General features: G+C 33.2%; 1 protein-coding gene across 1 annotated transcript; it reads right to left on the bottom strand.

Moving 5' to 3' along the window:
* Nucleotides 1-18,281: 18,281 nt before the first annotated feature.
* LOC147065669 (general odorant-binding protein 56d-like) lies at nucleotides 18,282-20,933 on the bottom strand. Its single transcript, XM_085957046.1, has 2 exons — nucleotides 20,883-20,933; nucleotides 18,282-18,641 (listed from the first exon to the last, which is right to left on the bottom strand). The coding sequence occupies exons 1-2, from the start codon at nucleotides 20,931-20,933 to the stop codon at nucleotides 18,282-18,284; spliced, it is 411 nt and encodes a 136-aa protein (XP_085813172.1).
* Nucleotides 20,934-25,120: the final 4,187 nt, after the last annotated feature.

The following is a 25,120-nucleotide window of genomic DNA, read 5'->3' as shown; positions in this document are numbered from 1 at the left end:
CTGTCTATAATGTATTTCCTGTATACTTATAATAAATTTTCATGCTGAATAGTTAACGTCTTTAAATAAATGAAACAAAAGCGGTTGAGCTTACGAGGTGTAAAATCTTCATGAATGCCCTATAACGTTATATTTTTTTTTCAGTTGATAATTTTATTAGTGGCAACCAAGTCGGGTGGCTCATGGGCCCAACAGCTGTCCTTATAATGTACACATTTCAGGACGGTTCCATAACAAAACAGAACAAAGATAAATATAACTATGACCTTTCAGGAAAAATATCAATTTAATATTGAAATTGTCCTATCTCTACTATAATGATAGATTTTTAATAGCACAGATTTTCAATACGCCATAATAAATCAAATTATATACCTAATTTTTGCATTCCTAATCGCTATTAAGCCTCAAATAAACGGGACTTTGCCGGCAAGCTTAGGATATCTCATCTAAATCAATATAATAATTATGTTCAAAATGATTGGGTGACTAGGTACAACGAAATAATGACCTAACCAAAATCGATTCCACAAAAATTAATGTTTCATTTTTCCCCTGACTGTTCTGTTTTGTCACTGTTCTGTTTTGTCATGTTCTGTTTTGTCACTGTTCAGTTTTGTCATGTTCTGTTTTGTCCGGTTACCAGCAGCTACAGAGAACCGGATATGTTCTACCGGATGGGGTATCGGTCTACCGATTATAAACAACATGATACTTGTACTAAAGTGGTAATTATCATTTGTATATAATTATTCTTTCGTGCGCTTGTAGTCCAGTGTCTTTTATGTTGCGGCTCCGGGTATAATTCTTGGTGAAGTTACAATATATTTATGTGATTTTCTGAAAGCATTGGCGTTTATGATTCACTTATAATAATAATTACATTACTATTTTACTACAGTGTTAGACTTACATTAGACCTCATGACCTGTTGTAGTGTTAAAAAAATAATAATATATTATATCTATATGTCATATTTATTTTTATTGTATTTTTGTATATTGCTTTAAGCCAGGGATTCACAAAGTGTGTCCAGCGTGGCTTTTTGGTGTGTCCCGCGATATTTATGTTAAATCTGTATTATTTTTTTTATTCTTCATATCAAATATTAAACATTACATTTGGAATTAAATATCCTCTGGCAATAATGAACTTTGATATTTTGTGTATGTGGATGTGCGATCAGAAAAATACTCCAGTATCATTCAATGTGTGTTAGAAGATTTTCTAATCGCTTCTTGGATTTTAAGAAACATCAAATGAGTTTTAATATTTTTCAAGATCCCTTTTCACTTAACCCAGACGCTGTTCCCGTAAATATGCAGTTTGAATATTAATAGATTTGAAAAAGAACGTGGAAGCAAAAGCATCTTATCGTGATAAGAATTTAATTGAATTCTACAAAGGACTTTCACGTGAGGTATATCCGAATATAGTTAAACATGCTCATCAAATGGCTTCTTTATTTGAAAATTTTTAATAAATCAAACTTTAGATTAAAATTAACAGGTATTTTACGTATTCACACTACAAAATTTGAGCCTAGATTGCAGGATTTAGTTTCAAACAAACAATTGCATAAATCACAATATGGTGACAAAATTTAAATATTATTTTTTAGTATATTAATAAGAATAATAATGATGTATATTTAGCTAAAAATATAAGTTTATACAATGAAATATTTTTTATTTGTTTGCCTTATGTTTTTTAAAAACAGAAAATATTTACAAAAAAGGGCGGCCCGCCAAATATTTTTGATTTTGAAATTGTCACTTTGACGATAAAGTTTGTGAACCTCTGCTTTAAACTATAGTCTGTCATTGTTATTATTATAGGCACCGGCTTGAAAATACCTTCTTTTTTATAATTGCGGCTTGTCTTAATTCGTTTAGGATTAGACAATCGGATTTCCTCTTGGTGTCCACCCTTCAGCCTTCTAACTAACATCCATTTAGGTTAAAATAAATAAAATAATCATCTTGCAGACATTTTCTGTTTAAAATTGAATTCCTTTTTAAATAATGTTTAAAACCTTTTCAGAAATCTTAAAAATATTAATAGTAAAAAAGCGTCCCCAAATGAAAATAAATTTCCGCTACGTCACTACAAATCGTACCTGTACAAGACGTCAATAGCCCACCGGCAATAATCATTTTGAATTAAATTAATCCATTATGGCTGATATCGTCTTCCTGTAATTAATATTGACATAGCCTTAGGGCCTATACAGCATTTTGGGGTAATGCCATTTACAGTTAAACTTACAAGAAATGATTAAGACTTTGTGTCCGTTGTATTAAATTCCTAATACAAAATCATTCATCCATAATAGTAGAAAATTGATTACAATATCTCATCCTCAAAACTTCAGTATGTTCAGTAAATATAATATGTAAATAAATGTATATTTATATTCAACAATTCATTCCAATAATTTATTCCATGTCGCGGTTTTAGTCAGTGCTCTATTTTCACGAATTATATAATATAATATATGATATATTATAGTATGTATGATATTATGTTTATCAATTGCCTTACATATCAAATTATGCAATAATATTATTGAAATATAATCAGTATCTCGATGTTATGTGAATAACGTTTTGACAGAAACATGAAAAAATCTATCAACATCATTATAATGGATAATCGTGTGTTCTAAATAATATCTAATATGCTAAAGGGTGTTTAATACTCCGTTTACACATGCATTAATTTACTGATGACAGTACGTATTATTGCAGCCATAACAAAAAAAATGCACGTGTTAATACTATTATCGTGCAAATTGCAAGACTGCATGAATAGATGAAAAAAGTTCAGAGGCTTCTGAATTTTCACGCGACAATTGGTCTGCACAGCGAACCTGCCGATAAAAAATGAATTACACCGCGCAGATACTCATTTTGAGATTAACCGATTGTGACGACCTGCCAACACCATATAATGACAACGTCGCGTCTCGCTTACTCTTTAAGAATGAGATTGGCGAGACAGTCAGCACTTTTACGCATAAACAGACAGTTATTAGTTAAAGCAGTTAAAAATACACACTATTGCAGTGGCGCACCCAGGATTTATTATTGAGGGGGGCAAGTAGGAGGGTTAAATAAAGTTTTCATGCAAATGAAAAAAAAACATTTAGTAGGATTTGAAAATTTTATTTACAGAACAAAATCAAGTTTTCTTTTCTTTTTACAAAGCTCTTGAATTACTTCTGATATAATTAGCATGTTATTTAAATGTGATAATTATATCAGAAGCAATTATCTAGTCAGCAGTCAATGTGTTTTAATCTCTCTGTGTATATAAAGTAAGGCCAGTCCATTTAATCTTGACTACGTCATGGTATGTCACCTTATGTATGTCACAATGTACATTGTACACCTTATATAATGTTGATATATAATGTAAAGGCGTAAGGTTAAAAATTATCTTTCAATGACGCATGTTGTGACGGGAAGTGTTTCACATATTTTAAAAGATGTTGGGGTAAATCGTTTTGTCGCATTTTGATATGGCATCAACAGCATTTCACCATGGAGTGACTGCATTTGTTTTATTGAACTTTTTATACCATAATTGCAATTCGGCATTTAAAATTGCAAGATTTGTAGAAGGCATATCACGGTCATAAAATTCGTACAGCTCACGAAATTCTTGCAATCCACTTTCGGTTGGAGCATCTTTTCTGTTTGGTAGAAGAATTATAAACTGCTTCAGTACTTCGCGATGTCGCATGAAACGTTCATTGAGCTGATTTAATATTTGGTCAATAAATAGAACAAAGATAGTTCTTCTGAAATAGTCCTCTACTGAATCAGCTGGAACATTATATACCTCAATGTTTGTTTCGATGTAGTTCGCCGCTTTTTTATTTCAACATTAAAGTTATTGGCTTTTGCACACGCTTCATCGCAATTGTCAAATTCAAACTGTGTGATGCACAATGAACATATAAAACTTGTGGGTATATGGCGGATATATGAGATTGGACACTATTAAACTTCCCGCTCATTGGAATGGCACGGTCGTAACCTTATCCATGTAAATATGACAAATCGATTCCATAATTATGGAAACTTTCCAATATTTTGTCAGATAAGTTTTCTCCTGTGGTGCTTGTTACAGGAACAAATTGAATGAATTGTTCACAAATTTTGTTGTTATTTTCATTGTCTATGTATCTAGTACACAATTATTGCGTTGTCGAAATGTCACAAGTTTCATCGTCAAGGATTGAAAAACACTTTTATTAAATTTTCTTAATTTTAATTAAACTTAATTCCTTCATGATATTTTGAATTGCTCTAAATATGAAGAAATATAATCAAAAACATTTTGTCATGTCATACGCTCGGTGAGTTCTCTGTGATATTGATTCACCATTTTGTTTTCATTTATGAAACGAAAACCTGTGAGAGCAACGGAAAATGCGTGCAATCGATTCGGCAACATCGAAATCACATTAGATCTTTCATAATTTCATGAAGGACTTTTTCGGTTTTCACCATTTCGCGGATTTTTCTGCTTTTATCATTATTTTGCGGTGTACTTGCAACAAGCCAGCGGTCCACTGGTTAAGAACCACTGGTCTAGAGCTACAATATTCGTGCCGAATTCTACCGAAAAAAATGTTTTTTTAATTTACACCACCACCGACTGTGTTGGGCATGGCCCCCACATTATGAATCGGGCCCTTAGGCCAGGATGTTTGGCGGGCCCCCTTACCTATCACCAGGGTTAAGGGCAATGCGATGTTTTACAGTAGTGTTCCCAAATCGTATTCCGTGGATTTATCTATATTTTTAAATAATCCCCTTGAATTATTGATTTGTCGGACCTCATATTATCATATTATCGATCGTTATCATACTATGAACCACTGGTCACGACCCCCTCTTGTGGTAGCCAAATAGCATTCGACCCATCGATATTGGATGAAATAACCATTTTTATTTTTCTAGAAAATCTAAAAATAATTGTAATGTAATGTGAATTATCATGTAGTTACGTATATTATATTTTCATCATAATATATTTTTTTTATGTTAATTTTGATGAAGTAGTATAGCGCCACATGCGATTTTTTTATAATATAAGAAATTTCTGGTGTGTTTATCTCACAATTGGACGAGCCACCACGCCGGACCCTCTTAAGCCCGGGCCCCCAGGCTGTAGCCCTGTCAGCCCATGGTGGCCATGTCAGTCATGGGCCATGGTGGTAGGTGTAGTAGTTCTTTTCGCCGAATTTTTATCGTCGATTTTGGATTTTTTAATAGTGAACTACCAAAATATTAATTGAAAATGGAAAAAAAAGTATTATTGCATTCAACTTATACACAAACCTACCCAACAGAACACAGCCTAATTTCTCGTTTATCGGACTTTTGTCTATTGCACTTGGTGTACACCACTCCGGAATTCGGGTGGACACCGAGAATTTTTTGACATTTTCATTAGAGATTAGGTTTCTAAAAAAAAACCGACATTAGTGTTCTCTAATAAATCTAATAAATTTTTCTAAAGAGGGTGTTGGTGAATTGGAAATCATTTTTCGCCGTGTTTTTATTTGTCTAAGCTATTGGCTTTCAATTTAAATGTTTTTGGGGGGTGCCAGGGCCCCTTGCCCCTCCACCCCTGGGTGCGCCACTGCACTATTGGGGCAAATGCACGTATACAGGCGCTATAAAGGTAAGCATATCATGAAACAGATATAGCAATTTTTCAATGTTGATAGGGAAGACAGAGAAATAATTTGAAATGCATGCGTCAAAAAGTTGTGCGACACTCCAATCCTACACATTCTGTTGCACGTATGATTTGCAGATTGCCACTGTCTCCCCGTCGGAGATCTCAGGAGACGAAAGAATAACCACTGGGACTCAACTTCGCAAATATCTGAATTAACATAGATTTAATATATAACAAGAAGTAAAAATATAAGCAGTTATTTCGTTTACAAATGAACCATAATATAGTCTAGCAACCAGCGTCTACTCTTTGGAGGTCCATGATATGATTCTCTTAGTCGTAAAACCCATTTAACGCAGCGAATGGGGCACTCGCGCAAAATTTCACAAGTGGCGCGTAAATCATCGAAAATACAACGTAATCAAATACGCCAGAGCACACTGGATTTGACGACGCATTGTGCCCGCCCGCCCCATGATTCACCATTGTTTGGTTTCTCAGCCGGACGAATTAACGAAAATACAACGTAGCCCATTCATTGTACACGGAAAGCAAAATCACGCTTTTGGAAGCGTCGTCAATAGACGGGCGAGTAGGCATTAATTAATAACAGTGAACTCATTGTTTAGTTGCTGCGTCTCCGATATTTCGCTCGTGGAATGATGTCATCGTGAATATTAATTACAAGCCCCGAGAAATTTAATAATATTTTTATTGCTTTGTTATGAGAGACACTGATAATAATAATTATTTTGTGCTTCTTGTGCCCCTTATTACATAGGTGAAGGGTAATGCGCGGGTGGGAGGGGGCCTACTTTGTAGTGAGCACACCGAGCGCCGCTTTGGTGGGCTTTTTGCCTTAGGATCAAACATAGTAGTATTTAATAATATTATAATAACAAAAATTGATAGACAGAACTAATAGTAATTTAAAAACAACGAGATTAATGTACGTACAAATATGTTAAATTTATTGTATTCTACTTGAGATAGACATTTTTTATCTTATTGGGATCATGCTCATAATATATAGTTACGATTATGAAATAATGAAACACTTTGAGATTTCTCATAAAAACTTTAATAAATGCCCACCTGTTGTACCATGGCCCAGAAGCGGAACCCAAGGCTAGGATATTTGACGCCCCTCCCCTACCTATCGCTAAGGTTAAAGGCAGTGTGACGCTCTACAGAAGCATTTTCCAAGTGATGTTCAGGGTAAAAGGGTATTTAATGTATTTTTAATACTTACAAACACTCGAATTATGGAGTTACCGTGTACATAACGACACACAATTAAAAATTTCACCACACAACCATATATTTAAAAATATAACCATTATTGAAAAGAAATGGCACCACAGACGATTTCTTTACTAAGGGAAAATGTGTGATATGTATTTATCTCACTTATCTGGTTGACTCACTACGTCGGACCCCCAGGCTAGAGCTTTTATATATTTTTTAATAATGTAAATGACATTTCGACTGCTTAATCTGGAAACCGGCTAACTCCACTTCTTCAAATTGTTCAGTAATGCGTCAATTACATTGAGCTACTTTACGAGCTGTTTGTTGGCGAATTTAAAAGCGAGCGATTCAGCTGCTGCGATTGTGATGATGACACATAAAACTTTCCATTCACCGAGAAGCCAGAAGCTAGTGACTATTTTGACAGAACGTAGTTCGTTTTTTACCTGGAGGTCGCTGCTACGCTCTATTTCGCAGACGCAGTAGGCCCACACGCTAGCGTGTAGCGTGTAAAGTTGACCGACTTCACACTTTTCTCGATAGACTGTTTACAATCTGCTTGTTAGTTTGTTCGATGATGACACTGGGCGACTTTACACGCAGATTGTAATTTCGCCAACAAGCAGCTCGTAAAGTAGCTCAATGTCATTGATGCATAAGGAGAAAAAAAAACAATTTAACTATTAAGCGGAATTTAACAATAAATTACAAAAATTCACTTGGATTTTTTTTTTTACAAATAAGCTGCACTTTGAATTAATTAATACACCATTTTAGCTTACCTCTTATATAAAAGAAAATTTGGGTATATAAAGAGCGGAGTTGTCTAATTTGAAATTTTTCGTGAGCATAGAAAACATACTGTATAACAAAATGCCATCAAAATCTCATTTTTGGTCAAGAGTGCAGTTAGTTGGTTTGTAGATTAAGCGGTCGATTTTCCAAACAACATTATATATTTTGCCTCATATAATAAATTGTATACATCGGCAATAGGAATAATATAAATATTCATAATCTTTTTCTGTGAATTATTTCAATAAAATATTTATATTTCTAAGAATCGCTTATTGTTTATGCTAAACAGTTTAGTTACTACAGTTACTGGTGTAAATATTATTGGTAACTAGAGCCGATTCAGATGAAATGCCGGATATTGGAAGTTTACGAAAGCTAATTTGAATCAATAGTACATGACAAAATATTCTAAAATTTAAAAAAATATCGGTAAAACCTTATTCAAATACCTACTTTGGCAGAAACGCCCGTCTGCTCTGAAATCGTGTGATTTCTTGGGAAATTATTTAATTTTCTTTATTCTGTCGCCGAGTCAGAGTATTTTTTTTTAATCAAAGATTTTATCACGAAACACGCTCTCGTCAATTTCAAATAAACTGGATTGGCACGACAAATTATTTCTACGGTAGGTATTGACATTTTACGTTATAAGCATCTTCGTCCGTTGAATACAATACGATTAAATGTATTTTATTTAATTGATACAAAATATTTAATAAAGTAACATTCTGTAGTGAATAGGCTTGGGCGAATCATCTGGGAATAAAAATGACACTCACTTTTTTGTCGGGTCTGCCGAATGGCATAATCTATTCTAACGCCATTGCAATAAAGGTGATATTGCTATAAATTCCCGACGCTTTTTATCGGGTCTGCCGAATGGTTCGGTTCGAACGGGTTCGATCAAATGAACATTGACACGAGAAACACTATTCTAACGCCATTATAATAAAGGTGATATTGCTATAAATTCCCGATGCGTGATATCGCATAATGGAAATTGCGTGACGTCTACCTATACATGTGCGAATGTCGCTGTGGGTGAATTTAATTGCTATCTACTGTATTGAGTGCGTTGTCCATTAATAATGTCATTGGTAGGCTTGCATATTTTTTTCTTGACAAAGAGTTGATTACAAATATTAGCAAGTACCTACATGTACGTTAAGGCGAAGTCTTTACCTACCAGAGGCACCTAGCGGAAAAATACGAACCTTGCAATTTGAGACATTTTTTTTTTGATAATTTACAATTGTTTTAACTGTATTAATAATTAATAAATATGTATCTGAAACCATTAAAAAGAAAAATATTTTTTATTTTAAGTCAAAGATATAAAAAATGTTGTAAAATATGATATTGTTAAAGGATCCCATCTTATTATTAAGTACATATTATTTTATGGTCATATTTATTATTAAAATTTAGTTTATTAAGTTTTCTATGTTCTATCTAAGAGATTTTTGATTAATTCATAGTTTTAATATTTATTTTAAAAAACATCGATTTCTGTAAAAATATAAATGTGTATAATTTTAAATCATTTTCATTTATATCAAATCGATCTTCAATATTGGGACCACACCTAAATTAATAAGAAAAAGTAAAACGGTAAGTATAGAACGTATACTCTACCCCGCTAGGCGGTAGCACTGCTGTTGGCCCTTTAAAAGCACGACACATATTATGCAGTTTTAAACATTTCTGAAGTAAATTAATTTGCTTGTTCTACCAACAAACACATTAATTTTCAATTGTATTTATTAATCGGTTTAAATCATTATAACAATTAAATTTTTATTTTAAATATAGGTACTTATATAAAACGCGCGCACGTAAAAGTGATCACGGAGGCTATTGCTCCTATAGTATAGGGCTAGGTATTCCTGCCATGTGTTCTGATAGTTTATTGATATTCTAAGATAAATCTACATAATTTTATTAACACGTATCCGAAATTGTATATTTATATAATTAATGATACATAAGTTTAAGATTTAAAATAGTCACTTATCGCATCGCTGTAACATTTTTATATCAGTACAATTAATTTATTGTATACGGAAAACTAAATATTATAATATGATAACATAAAAAAAGATTACTAACATAGCACAAATTACTAACAACCACGTGGTTATTAATAATTACAAAAAAGAAAAAAACATAAAAAGAGGAAAAAAATGAAAAATATATTGTAGATATCCGTAGAAAGAAAAGATAATTAATATAAAGATAAGTCAAAAATTCTTTTCATTTGTAAACGGTTGCATACAATAATATGTTTTCAACAATGTCGGAAGTGAAGTATAAATTAATTGACAACATTCCCCATTATTGTCATTACAAAGGAAACTTTTCGTCTGACTGAATTCTTAAAGGCCTTTCTGGCATACTTCCAAATTAGTTCTTAAGATCATTTGGCTACCGTACAATAGTGCTTGTTATTAAATAATTTCTTTTTAGCGAGTCTATAGTTTGCGGCCGCAAAAGTTTTCCACGCGAAAATGAGCCTTAAAGCCATGCAAATCTGTTTGAAAGTGCAATTTTATCTTTCATAATAGATTATGCAATCCTTAAGGGCTCTTAACTTCCTTTATCAAAAGATTGTATTAAAAACTTTGTCGACTTAACTTATATAATAGTAGAAAAATACATTTTTATTTTCTTCAATAGCCATTGTAACCACAAATTAAATTATTATTTATACACGTATAATAATAGTACGTTTTCCCATTTTTAATATATTTTTTTTATATTTACACATAACATTGATAAAATCGGTTAAAAATTTAATAATATATATAGTATAATTTATAATATTTAAGACATTTATTGTTAATATTGTATATCTACGTTAAATCTTGGAAATACATAAGTGTAATGGAGTAAATAATATTAAATATATATACCTATATATAAATAATAATGTGAATTAATACGAGATTGCTGTTTCTGATAGTAAAGACTTATCGAATGGATTAGCGAGATTTAAAATAGTAAATCAAATAATCATGGCGTACTTATGGCCTTTTCGCTTCATAAATCTAATTAGTCAGCCAAATATGAAACTGCCGTAAAACGTATGAGATCATGGTAGAATTACTTTGTTAAAAGTGCGAAGCATTGTTTTTTTTCAATCTTTCTCATTTTTAATAATTTATGCGAAAAAATAAAATGAATCGGCAACTTACACATGGGTATAAAATATAAATGAAGCTTCATTCAAACTCAGTTTATTTCTAATGTAGTTATTTTTTATTAAAAGTATTTTTTCTGTTATATTTTCGCTTTTATTTTATGTTCCATAAAGATTAATAAAACAAATCAATCCCGAAATCCCGGGATAATATTTATCAATCCCGGGATTCATAGGTATCGAAAATAGCTCGGGATCCCGGGATCCCGGGATTGGAATCCCTATACATGACGTCTAATAAAGAAAGAAAAAAGAAACTTGATGATCATTCACTTCTCTACATATCTATTGAAGGTTGCGTATGTGCGGAAAATGTGGTAAGTTAGCCGGCTCGCACACTCGTCTCGTCTGCAACATATCGAATACGTAAATGTGACGTAATCGTTATTCACAAAGCACACGTTACCAAATGGAGCTCCGCACATTGGTGGAATGCGATATTTTAGTTTGAAAAAAAAAACATCTGGTGTCGCTAGCAACAAATTGCATGCAACTCGGGCTGTATGTCACTCGCCATCAGTTACGGACACTCCTTTTACATTATACGGTCTTGACCGTACGCCAAAAAATCGAACGCTAAAAATCGGAATCGACTAAAAGTTTACGCTCTTTAAACACTATACGGTTTATGCACGGTTTTTCTTCGGCACAAGCTCAGCTTGTGGTGCAGTTTGGTTATAATGAATCGACTGACCGTACGATTTAAAAACAGTTTAATATGAAAGCGTGCATTTGGTCACGTATACCACTGAGTAAGATGCCGAAAGGCGAAACGCGGGTGGCAAGAAATGACTCAAATGTAATAGTACTCTTCTTGGTCGTGCACTTATGGCTGAGGATCGTGACCACATTTAAATTTCGCCATCCTTTGAGCGACCAAGACTTTCCATCCTTCTCGATCTTCCGCTTCTCTCAGGGCAGAATGGATAATGCCCCCAGTTAGCTCTTTAACTTGGTCACTCCATCGCGCAGGCGCTCTTCCTCTGCTTCGCTTTCCCTGAAGGCTACCCAAAACTACCAGTCTCTTCAGGTTGTCCGGTCCGCGCCTGACAATATGTCCAAAAAACTGCAGAATTCTTCTCAGACATCTCATCGAGAGCCGTTCCTTTATCTTCAGTCTCTGAATGGTTGACTGGTTTGTGGTAATAGTTAAATTATTCCTAAATTCATGAGCTGCGGACCCCACGAAATGTTTCGTTAATCATCAATCCAAAGGGAACCATTACATACGTGCGAGAATCTAGTAAGTTTGTTTTGTTAATATAAATTTATATTAGTATGTCGATAATAAATACTAAAATGAAAATAATTAAATTTAAGTAAAAGTAATTTTTCATTACGCCTTACGTTGCGTAAAGCAAACGGAAAATCTTTTACGTAAGATTGAATCGAAGTTTTCTAAAAGTTTTTTACGTAAGGCAGTCCCTGCTGATTGCAAAGGTCAGTACTTATTAGGATTACAGAGAAACTCCCTTGAGGTACCAACTACTTCCATTCCGTTGTTTTTGTATGTTTAATTTAATACAGCGACTTCCGAAATACCCGATGTTAATAAATTTCATAAATACCTAGTAGCACTTAATTATTCATAATTAAAGTTAGATAATTGTACCTATCTCTTTAAATGTAGTCTTATTTCTACAGTCATATGCTATACATCTTTTAATATATTTATTTCTGTAAACAATGTGAATTATTGCCCTTTGTATTTCCTTTCGATAACAATTATAGTCCCACTGCTTCTATATAGGGCAGGGTTGGAGAACCTTTTTACGGTACGCGTGCCAAAAATTCCGAAAAAATATTTTTCAACTGTCTGACGTGCCGAGCAGATTTTCATTGGGGAAAAAATGGTTTTTGAAAATTCTATTTAAAAAACTGATGATGTTCCAGATGCCACTCATAGAACGTAGCACACATCGGTTTTATTCAATTACGCCATACATTTCGGTCCACCAATTGTGAAACTGCCAGAATTACTACCTTCACCAAGTTTTAGTTTCTTATTTGGTGCAGTCATTTTTTGTGGGTAGAAATTAAACTGTTTGTTAATGTATTGATTAGTTTCGTTCTTTACGCGTAAATTGACAGTAAAATCGCTCCGATCAGATGAGGTATTCTTTAGTGGTCTCAAGCATTGTAAATCAATCAAAATTAGAGGCTTGCAACACGACATCCCCCGCCGCCTGATGAGTCTATTTCGATAATAATATATGTGATGCATAAAGCCTAAGGACCGACCTATACAATTATGTATTTACATTAACCCAATGCTTATTCTTGAGGAGTATTTGCCTATTATTTTTTATACAATTCGATCTGTCATAAATAATATTATTATTTATAGGTATTTTTTTTTTCTTCAAACGCGTGCCATGCAAAATCATTGGTGACACGTGTGCCATAGGTTTGCCAGCACTGAATAGGAAATGCTCGCTTTTCAATCTTTTGAATCTCATATGTCACTTCTGCTCTTGGGACACAGCGAGAGGTGAGGGATGGTTTCCAATTCTGACTTCCTAAAGAATTTGAATTTATATGCATCCGTCAATTCACATACGCGATCGCAGCCATGACCTATTCTGAATCAGAATCGTTTCCTCGTGTCAAGCTTATCAGCACCACTGGGGAAGGGTGCAAAACTAGTCAATGCGCTCCCCAAATACATAGAAATTTTCAATGATACGCAGCACTATTTTGTTTATGAAATTTTATTTTATTGTATAACATTCCTTATGTTTTTTTTCTTCTCTGTTGTGGCGGTAATATTTGCTATACATTAGATTATTATGTATTTTATTTAACTTTTTCGAATAGAAACAGTTTTTATCAGTTTAAATATCATGTTGTGAATGTCCCGAATTCCGATTTGTAAATTATTTATAAGCTGATTCTACTTCTCTAGGTCCTGTGAGTTGCGCTGTCACATAATTCTTCAGAACGTAATTATTTCGTCGATTCAGCGGCCTTTATGTCTGTCTCGCCGACGTTTTATGACATTTTTATGTCCACAATGTTTTTTTTTTAAATAAATAAATAAATGTTTTTTATATCAATATTATTAATAATTATTGTTGAAGGTACGAGTACTTTCTAGCCATTAGGGATAGCATTTATTAAAAAAAGTAGCACAGCCTTCGTAGATGTCTGATTCTGCTTATACAAATTGAATTCTTTCTAACAGATAAATACCGATTTTTAGATACTACTTATACAGTAGGTACTTTATTATAATTATTTTTACTAAAAAAATCGTGATATTTTCCGCCTACCAGAGGCACCTAGTAGAAAATAACGAAGCTTGGAATTTGAGACAACATTTTGGAAATTTACTTTATGGGTATATTTTAATTAACCAATACGTACTCATCTAAAAACATTAAAAAAGAAAAAAAACATAGGCTTTTTAAAGTCAAAAAATTATTACATTTAATTTTACTATAATCTTATTATTTTATAAAATAATTATGTTGTCATGAAATCGACAAACTACTGCCATCTTTACAAAAATTATTTACACAGCATGTACTAGTTATGTAAAATGTTCCAGTCAGAAAAGTCAGATGCCGGTGTGAAATAGTAAGGAAAACGGGTTTTAAAATTAATATTTTTAGTTTTCAATAATAATAATAATATTATGATATGATATAATTATTTTTGATAAGTTTACTCACGGCCCCCACAAGGGGGGGGGGGGGAACAGTGCCCTAGCCCGGGGGTCCGGGCTCAGAAGGGGCCCGGCGGGACAGGTCAATCAAATAAGTGAGATAAACATACCTACATCACAAATTTGCTTCACTAGGAAAAAAAAGATATAAGATATTTTCCTTCAAAAATATTATTATTTAATATTATGTGGTTGTACAATATTTTTTAATTGTGTATCAATACTCGACAACTCCATAATTCAAATGGATGTATGTATTAAAAGTATAAAAAAACACTAAATATACCTACACATAAATTGTACCGCGTACATCATTTTGGAAAACGCTACTGTAGAGCGTCACACTGCCTTTATCATTAGCGATAGGTAGGGGGGGCCGCCAAAGATCCTGGTCTAGGGGCCCGCTTCATGATGTGGGGGCCATGTATTTACTTATCTTATTTTTACTAATCTCCTTTAGAGTCTAGACTCTAGAGGAAGCGGTGAAACCATAATGACTAAACACGTCATTGAATATCCTATTAATATCCATGTCCGCTTCTTAGGTAGTGCATAATATTATGGAGACCACACCACATATAATTATAACATAACCTCTAAAATAAACTAAGAATATCAGAACTTCAAACTGAGGATGAAACTTTTGTTTGTTGGACCCATAAGGATAATTAATATTCGGAGGACGGTTTTTCCTAACTGTTTTCCCTCGAAAGACATGTTTGAAAAGCCAAGGTGAATTTTAATCACACACCTCAATACCAACATGGCTAGATTGCAACATATGGGAAAGGGAAGATGTACTTTACCTTTACAGGACTCAACCGTAAAAATATAAATAGCCAAGAAACCAAGGTCTGCCTCTCAGACTTCATAAGGTTTTACTTTTAAATAGGGGATGGAAAATTCCCTGTTGTCAGAATTCTTGCGTCTTCATAAGCTATGTCAGCATCCCGCACAACCTTCGTATACATTCTGTGAGTGATATCAAGACAAGTAGCCTTTTATATCGTAGTAATTCACATGGATTAGAGCAGGGTTTCCCAAAATATGTTCCGCCGAACCTGAATAGGTGTTCCGCGACAATTTGGAAAGGTTTTATACACTTTTGCAATATTTTCTGAAAACTAGTTTGGACGATTCCTGGGTTCGGAATCCATTTTCCGTGACAGCTAAACCAGTAGGCTTAAGCGCAGGGGACTATAAAAATCTTATTGATTTAATTAGTGACTCTGATTTGAAGATCAGCCTTTAAATGATTTCTGGCCGAGTCTGTCAGAAGAATGAATATCCAAATTTTTCAAAACAAGCTATTATTAATAATTGTGTAATATAAAATGTGTATAATTACGTATTGATACTCGACAACTTCAGTTTCAGTTCAGAAAAAGTTTGGGAAACCCTGGCTTAGAGAACTACGTGAAAAAGTCATGTCGAGACTAATAACTCGTGTCTACGATCTAGTACAATTTTGTATATCGACTGCTTAATCTACAAACCGGCTAACTCTACTTGTAATGTTGTTTTTATTTAATAAAACGCATTTTTTTGTAGTAGGTACTTATTCCACTTTTAATCAAGAGATTAGGACCGGTTTCGTCCGCCTCAGAGGGACATTTTCAACTTGAGTTTCTTGATTGATTGATCTCTTGATTAAAAGTGAAATAAGTACTACAAAAAAAAAAATTGCGTTTTATTAAATAAAAACAACAATACAATGCAGTTCCACCATGAATTGACAGTTAACAAAATAAAAGAAATTAACTCTACTTGGGCAAATTGTGCAGGAAGGAGAAAAATCTTAATAATTTAACTATCCAGCGGAATTTGACAATTCCAAAAATACACTTGATTTTTTTTTTACAAATAAACTGCACTATGAATAATTAAAACACTATGTTAGCTTGCCATTTATATATAAATAATATTTATATAAGGAGCTGAGTTGTTCCATTTATGATATTGAAAATTTGGCACCTGCAGTTGGTTGTTTTGTGTGAAGAACGATAACGCATTTATTTATAGGTTTAGGGATTTCAATTTTTTTGTGAGCATATAGAATATGCTTTATAACAAAATCTCATTTTTTTCTCAAAAGTACAGTTAGCTGGTTTCCAGATTATCATCATCATCATCAGGGGCGCGACAACCCGGTGTGGGTCCTGGCCTCCTCCAACAGCTCCCTCCACCTGTCCCTATCCAGTGTGGCCGCTTTCCAATTTGGTACCCCCAGAATACGGTAGTCACTGGCAGCTCCATCTAACCAGCGAATCTTTGGCCTCCCTCTTCTTCTGCATCCTATTGGAATGCTGGACATCACTCTCTTTGCCGGTTCATTGTCATTCATACGGTGCACATGACCTAGCCATCGCAGTCTCCTAATCTTAATTGATTAAACTGCGCTGCAATCTTCGTACAGCCCGTAGAGCTCAGCATTATATCTTCTCCTCCAATTGGTGCCATCCCTGATCGGTCCATATTATATACGGCGGAGAATTTTTCTTTCAAAGATGTTCAGGGCTCGTTCATTTCGCAGAGTTAATGTCCAGGTTTCCGATGCGTAGGTGAGCACTGGCTTTACAAGTGTCTTGTAAAGAGTGCTTTTAGTTCGGCGAGATAGTAAGCGGGACTTAACATGTCTTAACAGACCAAAGTAGCATTTATTCGCAGACATGATTCTCTTGTTGATTTCTTCTGTAATATCATTATGTCGAGTTACAAGAGATCCAAGGTATATGAAACTGTCGACCGTATCAAACTTGTATGCATCAATATCTAACTTTGGTGCGACTTCTCGTGGTGTGACATAGACAGGCATGTATTTAGTTTCCAGATTAAGCCGTCAATATTATATGTAATGAGAGGCTGAATACTCCGCTTATCATTATCTTTTCGTTTCTGACCAAGATATACCTACTATCCATTGCAAATTATATCATTATTAAAACTCAGCATACATACGCTTGCTCTAGCAAATTAAGGCTTGTTTACATGGGTTTGGTACTAACAATCCATTTTATTCTAATAGAAAGCCATCGTATTTACTCATCGTTAGTACACACCCCACCATAACACTCCAGTCGCTATTCGAAACTTGTTGCAACGTATTATAGACCGCACAACTATTGGCCCAACTAGTGTTTATTGACAAATAAGAACACTTGTCTTCCGAGTATTTATTTTTTATACTTGCTATGGTGCGACTAATACACTTTTACTAATTGTCAACTCGTGAAAACTTCGCTCAGCATTTGAAGTAGCTTAGTAACTAGTTCGACTAGCGATTACTAATAATTAGTGCTAACCCCGTGTAAACAAGCCTTTAAATATATAGTATTTATTGACTTCCATAACATGGATAGGGAAGATAAAGGGAAAAGAAGAAAGGGCGCAACTTGGCCGGTTATCCAGTTATCCGAACCATTATAATATTATTATGATAATGTCACTAATTCTGACAGCATTCACTACTCTCATACGGGATAGGATATAATAAGTACTAGGTATAAATACTTAAATAAAAACATTTTTTAAATTATAACTAATATCACCATATTTAATAAATAATAATTTTCTATGTAACATTGCTACAATACTGTCATAAGAATTAAATTGAACTCAACATTACATTTTCAACACATTCACATAATATAAATGCATCAATTTCTCTTACATGAGAGAAACGTGATTAGGGGTAGCTTCGTAGTAACATTTGTAAATTTGGTAAGCCTTATCCGCGGGGTCAGTTCCTTCGACGTTCTTGCAGAGCTCCATCACCACCCTGGCGCCGAGTTTGTTAGCGCCTGGAGGAAGCTTTGCCATAACAACTTCCTCATTGAGTTTTCCTTCCGCCGAAACGAGATTGGCTTTCATCAAGAAGCACAAAGCAAATTTCTTCAGGGCGGGGTCGTCAGTGAATTCTCCCTTGCGAGCTTTCTTGACAAGCTCCGGATTGACCTTGGTTTCTTGCAGGCACGCTGCCTGATATTGCTTTGCTTTCGCTTTTTGTTCTGGTGACAATGTCAATGCCTAGAAAAGGAAATAATTATTATTTTAATTAGGCACCACCCTCTGTGATTTATTTTTTGTTTGTATTCCATCCGTTAATTCAATGGATGTTAAAATAGTTTTAATTTAATTAAAACTAATTAGAAAGAGAAATACGCATAATATAAAACGATGGTTTTATGTCATAATTCAATTTTATTAAATATTTGTAAATCAATGAAAACTAATTTTTATGAATACATAAGGTACCAACACGATATATTATTGGGTCTACGACGATTTGGCGCCGGGACAACTGGGCGCCACGCAATTGAATACAATTAAAAACCATAAAAACGTTCGTTAATTAAAGGCATTTTTATTAATTAAATTATTATTTAATACTTGATGAAAATTTAAATATGCACACGTAAAGAATAATTTAATTTGCATGTGCTTAAGTTCCAACGAGACGAGAGTTCTTTTATTTTAATATAAATCCTGACGCATGATAATTCTCAATCCACAATAAAAAAGCTTTATGTTTAGAGCAAATGAATTAAAACTATAAGTCGTAGATAGAAACTGATTAAAATTCCTCGTCTACTTTCTGTATAAAATCATAACGAACGTATATTTAAGTATTTTATTCGACAGTGCAGCGCCCAATTATCCTGGTGCCCAGTTGTCGTATTCCCATATTAATTCATGTTTTAAATATAAAACGTTTTAATACATTTTATAATGTATCTAATTATAATGATGTTTTCCAGTACTACCTATATATCTTATGATTATTTATTTACTTAAGGGGGGACATGCTCAGCGTAGGTCAAAATTGAGCTTTTGTTCTATTTTCAAAGCATGATCCTGGACATACCTTAAACGTTGTAGATAATCAATTTATATAATTTAAAGCCTTATTATCCTTTATATTTATTTTAAACATTTGATGACTGCATAAAGTATTTTTAAACCTCTCGCTCTAATGTTTTAGAATATAGTCATATTTCAGTACATAAATGTGCAGTGGTGTTAAGATTTTTTACGTTTATTAATTTTTAAACGCATTTATAAAACCATCAGTATAATTTATATCGACATTATTATAGTGAAATACTTACGATAAAAAATTATATTCATAATCTCTGTGATCCCAAATTTGACAAGAATTAGGCATTTTATTATTCAAAAAATGGGCAAGATTAACACATTTGAAGATAATTCTAAAGATACTCATTATATGCTATGTTCTTGACCATTCAAGCGACATCCTACGAATAATGATTGCTTTATAATAATTATTATTGACCTAAGAATAAGGTAGTGTTTAAATTCAATATTTCATTTGGCATTCCCCAGTGGTAGCCATAAATTGACAAACTATAATTGAAGTAGGGAGTAAAATGATGTTAACGCGCGTGTTTTAACATGTACATAACCGATTTTTTTTAAAACGGTATGTATAACGTTGTGTATAACATGTAATTCTAATTTGAAAATGATCGCAATATTGATAGAGATTATTAATTTAGATCTATTAAATATGACGTATTGGTAATAATTCGTCACCTCAATACTACAACTAGATAACTTAATTTTCACTGTTTTTAAGATAGCTATTGAATATGATTCTACATTGTCCTTCTCTACAAAATTATTAAACTAGATAAGTCAGAAGTTTGTGTTTTAAAATATTAGATAACTTTAAAATCATAAACGCATTAATAAATAAAATAATATATTGACAATATTTTTTCATACAATTGAACATTATTTAATTGTTCCTAATTAGACAAGCACAATTATTCATTTTTATTTTAAATAAAAATGTCAGTGTAGATTTATGTTAATCGTTAAAGTTTAAATTTCATTTTCTCAACAATGACGTTAATTAGATTAATTATATATAATTATAATATAATTATAATTAGACGCAAATTAGAGTTATCTAGTAATAGTATTGAGGTGACAATTTTTTTTTAGTTGATTATTTATTTCGAGTGAAAATTTTTTTTTTTTAAATCAAATAATATATGTATTCATTTAAACAAATAAACAACTGCGTCGACATTTTTTTACAAAAATAACCATCTACAGCCCAGTAATATTATTTTATTAGTTTTGACTTTAGATTGGCCAAACAAACGACTTCTCTGGACTTGTACAACTTGTTACATTTTTTGTTTTAATTTTATTATCAATGCGTCATTATTATAATTTGGAAATTGACTACATATTATTTTCACTACCTAGTTAAAAGTGAATAAGTAGTAAACTTACATTGACGGTAACTATGACAGTTAAAACGAGTAGACAGATCAAGAACTTCATTTTGGAGATGTTTCTTAGATAATCTTATAGATACTGATGCCAATTAATGAAAATGTTTTTCTATTTATACTAGATTCAATTTTCCGCATAGTCTTGCATTAAAACGCTCTGGAAGAAATCGATCAGTGGAGACTCGTGAACTTGGAATGATAAGGTCAGGGGCGCCCGGTGATAATTAAATGGAAATAATACACTACCGTGCTACTTCTAGGTACAACTAGTCAAACGATGCGAAAAAAATGCACATTACTATTAAATTAATTATTACGCTAAATTATTTTATTAGGTGACAATAATTTCCATTGTATTAGTCTAACAATAAATAAAAATACAATAATTAATGTACGAATGATTTTGACGATTGGATAACCTTGAAGCATTTCATGACCGCTTAATTTTTTTATTATAACTATGATATTTATATTATTTTTTCTACTACTTAATTGGAATATAAAAATTCTGACTGACCATGGCATATCAAGTCAATGGATATCAGTGGCGAAGGGTGGAGGTAGGCTGTTAAGATCCGCCATAAATAGTGCACATTAAACTTTGTTAGTCATACGTATTTGTTTTTATTGAACTAAGACTACAATTTATAGATGGTGTTAGTTAGTTTTTAAAAATAAATTAAGCCCTGCCTAAACCAAACCACAATAGTTTTGGTATACTTTCGGCGATACGACAAAATTGTGCACACTTTTTCAGTCATACATATTTATTTTCGTTGGATTAAAAATACTTATTACACATATTGTCGGCTTATTTTTAAAAAATTCATCAAGCCATGCCTATACCAAACCGTAATCGATAAAAAATATTCTTCAATCTATAAAATATCCAACGTTATGTATGATTTAATTGCATAATTCTAGATATTTTATAGAAATACGAGTATTTTTTGACTATTATCTATTATGGCTTGGTTTTAGCAAGGTTTCGTTGAATATTAAAATATAACCAACACCATCTGCAAACTGTAGTCTTATTTCAATGAAAACAAATACGTATGACTGATAAAGTTTAGTGTGCACTATTTATGGCGGATCTTAACAGCCTACCTCCACCCTTCGCCACTGATTGGATATATTTGTACTCTTACAAAAAAATACTATAAATCGAATTAAATCCAATGTGCATATAAATTTGATGTGTAAGTGATTTTTCATTATAATTAACTGTTGATTTAATTTAGTATTCGTTTATTGAATAGAACAAAGCCATACATCTATTAGGCCCAATTTTTCCACCGTATTTAATATCTAATTATCTATAGTAACCTCCTAGTCCATGTGACGGCTACACATCTCAAACTGTGTAGCATGTCATCAACGACTGCCCTTTACTATACAAGGAGCGATGGACTCTCAGAACTCTATGTTGACTGCATAACCATGAAATTGACCTCCAAAACCTTTACAAAATACTAAACAATAAAACAACACAAGAACACTACACATAATATTTAATTCTGGCCATAAAGGAAATTAAAGATACAAATGGAGGTACATAATTAACTGCACATAAATGAAATGAACCCTCAAAACCACCTTGTACGGAAAATCAAGGGCATGGTAAAAAAAAAAACCTACCAGAATCTTATTTGTCTCATGAAAAATACTATCATAACACACTGACAAACTATTGTTAGAATAATAATAAAAAATAGTTTTTATAAGTTGATTTATAAACATTAGTAATCTCTTCTCGTGTTCTCTGTTTTTTATATTAATAGGCAAAAAGCCCCTAGACGAGATTTCAATTTATTAGACGTTGGGTACATTAAATAACAACAAACGCTTCCAGGTGGTGGTTGACTGCTTTCCTCTTTTTGAAAAGTAGTTGGAAAAAAAATGCTTATTATAAAAGGTAGAATACGAGAGCTTAATAGTTATGATTAGTGAAGTTTATTAAGATTAGAGAAGTTATGATATTACACACATAGCAGATTAATATGATAGAAATGTGAAAGCTGTTCGCCATAAACCAAGGTTTTGAAGCAAGGTTCACTTATAAATATAATAAAAGTATGCATGGACGGATCCAGAAGTAGAATTCATATGCAAGGTAGTATATCAGAATCTTTTGAGGTGACAGCAGGACTAAAACAAGGCGACTCCTTATCACCCATGCTGTTCAACTTAGCTTTAGAGAAAGCCGTTAGAGAAGCTCTGAAAGCAGAAGGTGGAGTTACCCTGAATGGGTCCCATAAAATATTGGGCTACGCAGATGATTTGGTGGTGCTCGGAGAATCTGAAGAAGAAGTCAGAGATATTTTCACTCCTCTGGAGGACACAGCGAAAAGGTTGAACCTACGAGTAAATGTGGGAAAGACCAAGTATTTGAAAATGACAAGAGGCATTGAACCCTCTGGAAACATTGGAATAAGAAACTCCTCGTTCGAGAGAACCTCTCTCTTCAAGTACTTGGGCTCCAACATTACCTCTAAAAATGAAATGTCCCTAGAGCTCTCTGACCGACTGAGAAGTGGAAATGCAGCGTACTTCGCGCTGAGTCGTCTGTTCAGGTCCAAAATGCTGTCCATCAAAACGAAATTCCGGGTGTATAACGTGGTCATCAAGCCAATCGTCATGTATGGATGTGAAACGTGGGGTTTAACAGAAAAACAAGAAAAGGCGCTCCAAGTGTTTGAAAACAGAATCCTCCGGAGAATACTTGGACCCGTCAATGAGAACCACCGGTGGCGCATCCGCACAAACGCTGAGCTCTTCGACCGATACCAACCTAGAATCACTAATATTCTGAGGTCAAGAAGGCTCAGATGGGCAGGCCACGTTGTACGATCTGAAAGATCTAGAACTCTCTATAGGATTTACAAAGGCACACCAGCTGGCACTCGACCTCTTGGCCGCCCTCGACGGAGATGGGCGGACAACATTCAAAGGGATGCGGAAAGGCTGGGGATAGTCAATTGGGAAGAGAGAGCGCTGGACAGAGATGCCTGGAGAAACGTTGTGCAGTCGGCCATGGACCTGAACGGCCCCTAGTGCCAGTTTAATATAATAATATATTCACTTCACCAAATTTGTCAGTAAATTATTTTTCAACACTTTTACTCACTATGGCCCGTGAAAAATTAGAAAATTGATGATAAATTGTCTCTTATATCAAAAAGTTAGTCACCACTGCTTTAAGACCTTTATATCCCATATAACTGAAAGAGCACAAAGCGCTCTGACTGTCCTCAAATATTGAATACGCGTTTCGTTTATATAACAAACACTTTTGTCCAATATTTTTCTACACACGAGATCAGTACCCTATTACACCACATCCGGTACGATAAGCCAGTTCCCATTAATTTATGTTTCCTGATTGTACATTTTCAACTGACAATCCAATCATTGGATACAATTTACTCCTAACAAACATTCAATTAGTTAAATTCTTACATTGATATGATAGTCTTGTTCTTTCATAAGGAAGGTAAAGAATGGTGAAATCTTTCTTTTTTCGGAATGAGCCTGATGCGTTTCCACTGTACGTACCGACATCTAAGGAGATTTTATTTAAAAAAATAATAGAATTTAAAAAATATGCAATGTCCAAATAAGTAGGTAATATTAGTCATAAAAATATATACATCAGTTTACATCTCTAAACTTAGTGATATTATCTAAGCACCGATTTTCGCAGAAAATTTCAAAGTCTACAGTTCTCCTCCTATCAGATATTACAATATTTTAATAAGCCATTCAGGTGATCAGAATATAAAGATGCATGTTTATTTTTTTAAACAATAGGGAATAAAGATGCTTGCAACATCGACATTATTAATTAACAATTATAATGATTATACTGTTATATCAAGTACGCACTAAATTTGCATTCAATGAAAATAAATTAGATTGTCAATTAATTTATCCAGGCAATTTGTAGTTTTACAGCAAAATCTATTGTTATCATAAATAAAGCAATAAAGGTACCAGCGGATTTATTAAAGAAGTCCCTACAAACTACGTTTCTAATAATTAATACTAACGAACGTGTATTTAAAATAATAAGTAAGTATACATGTTGCTGAGGGTTGGTTATATTATAAGTTTTTACTGATATCTATTGTCAATTTTCAACGATTCATGATTTGTTACCATTTAAATGTTAAGGGGAGACTGGGGATCCAATATCTTATTATTAATGATAAAAACCTAAACAGTTCATTAGTT

The sequence above is a fragment of the Rhyacophila brunnea genome, unplaced genomic scaffold (genome assembly GCF_057557595.1).
Source record: "Rhyacophila brunnea isolate RB1 unplaced genomic scaffold, BYU_Rbru_1.0 scaffold_6, whole genome shotgun sequence".
NCBI classification, from domain to species: domain Eukaryota; kingdom Metazoa; phylum Arthropoda; class Insecta; order Trichoptera; family Rhyacophilidae; genus Rhyacophila; species Rhyacophila brunnea.
This window is presented reverse-complemented; position numbering and strand designations above follow the sequence as displayed.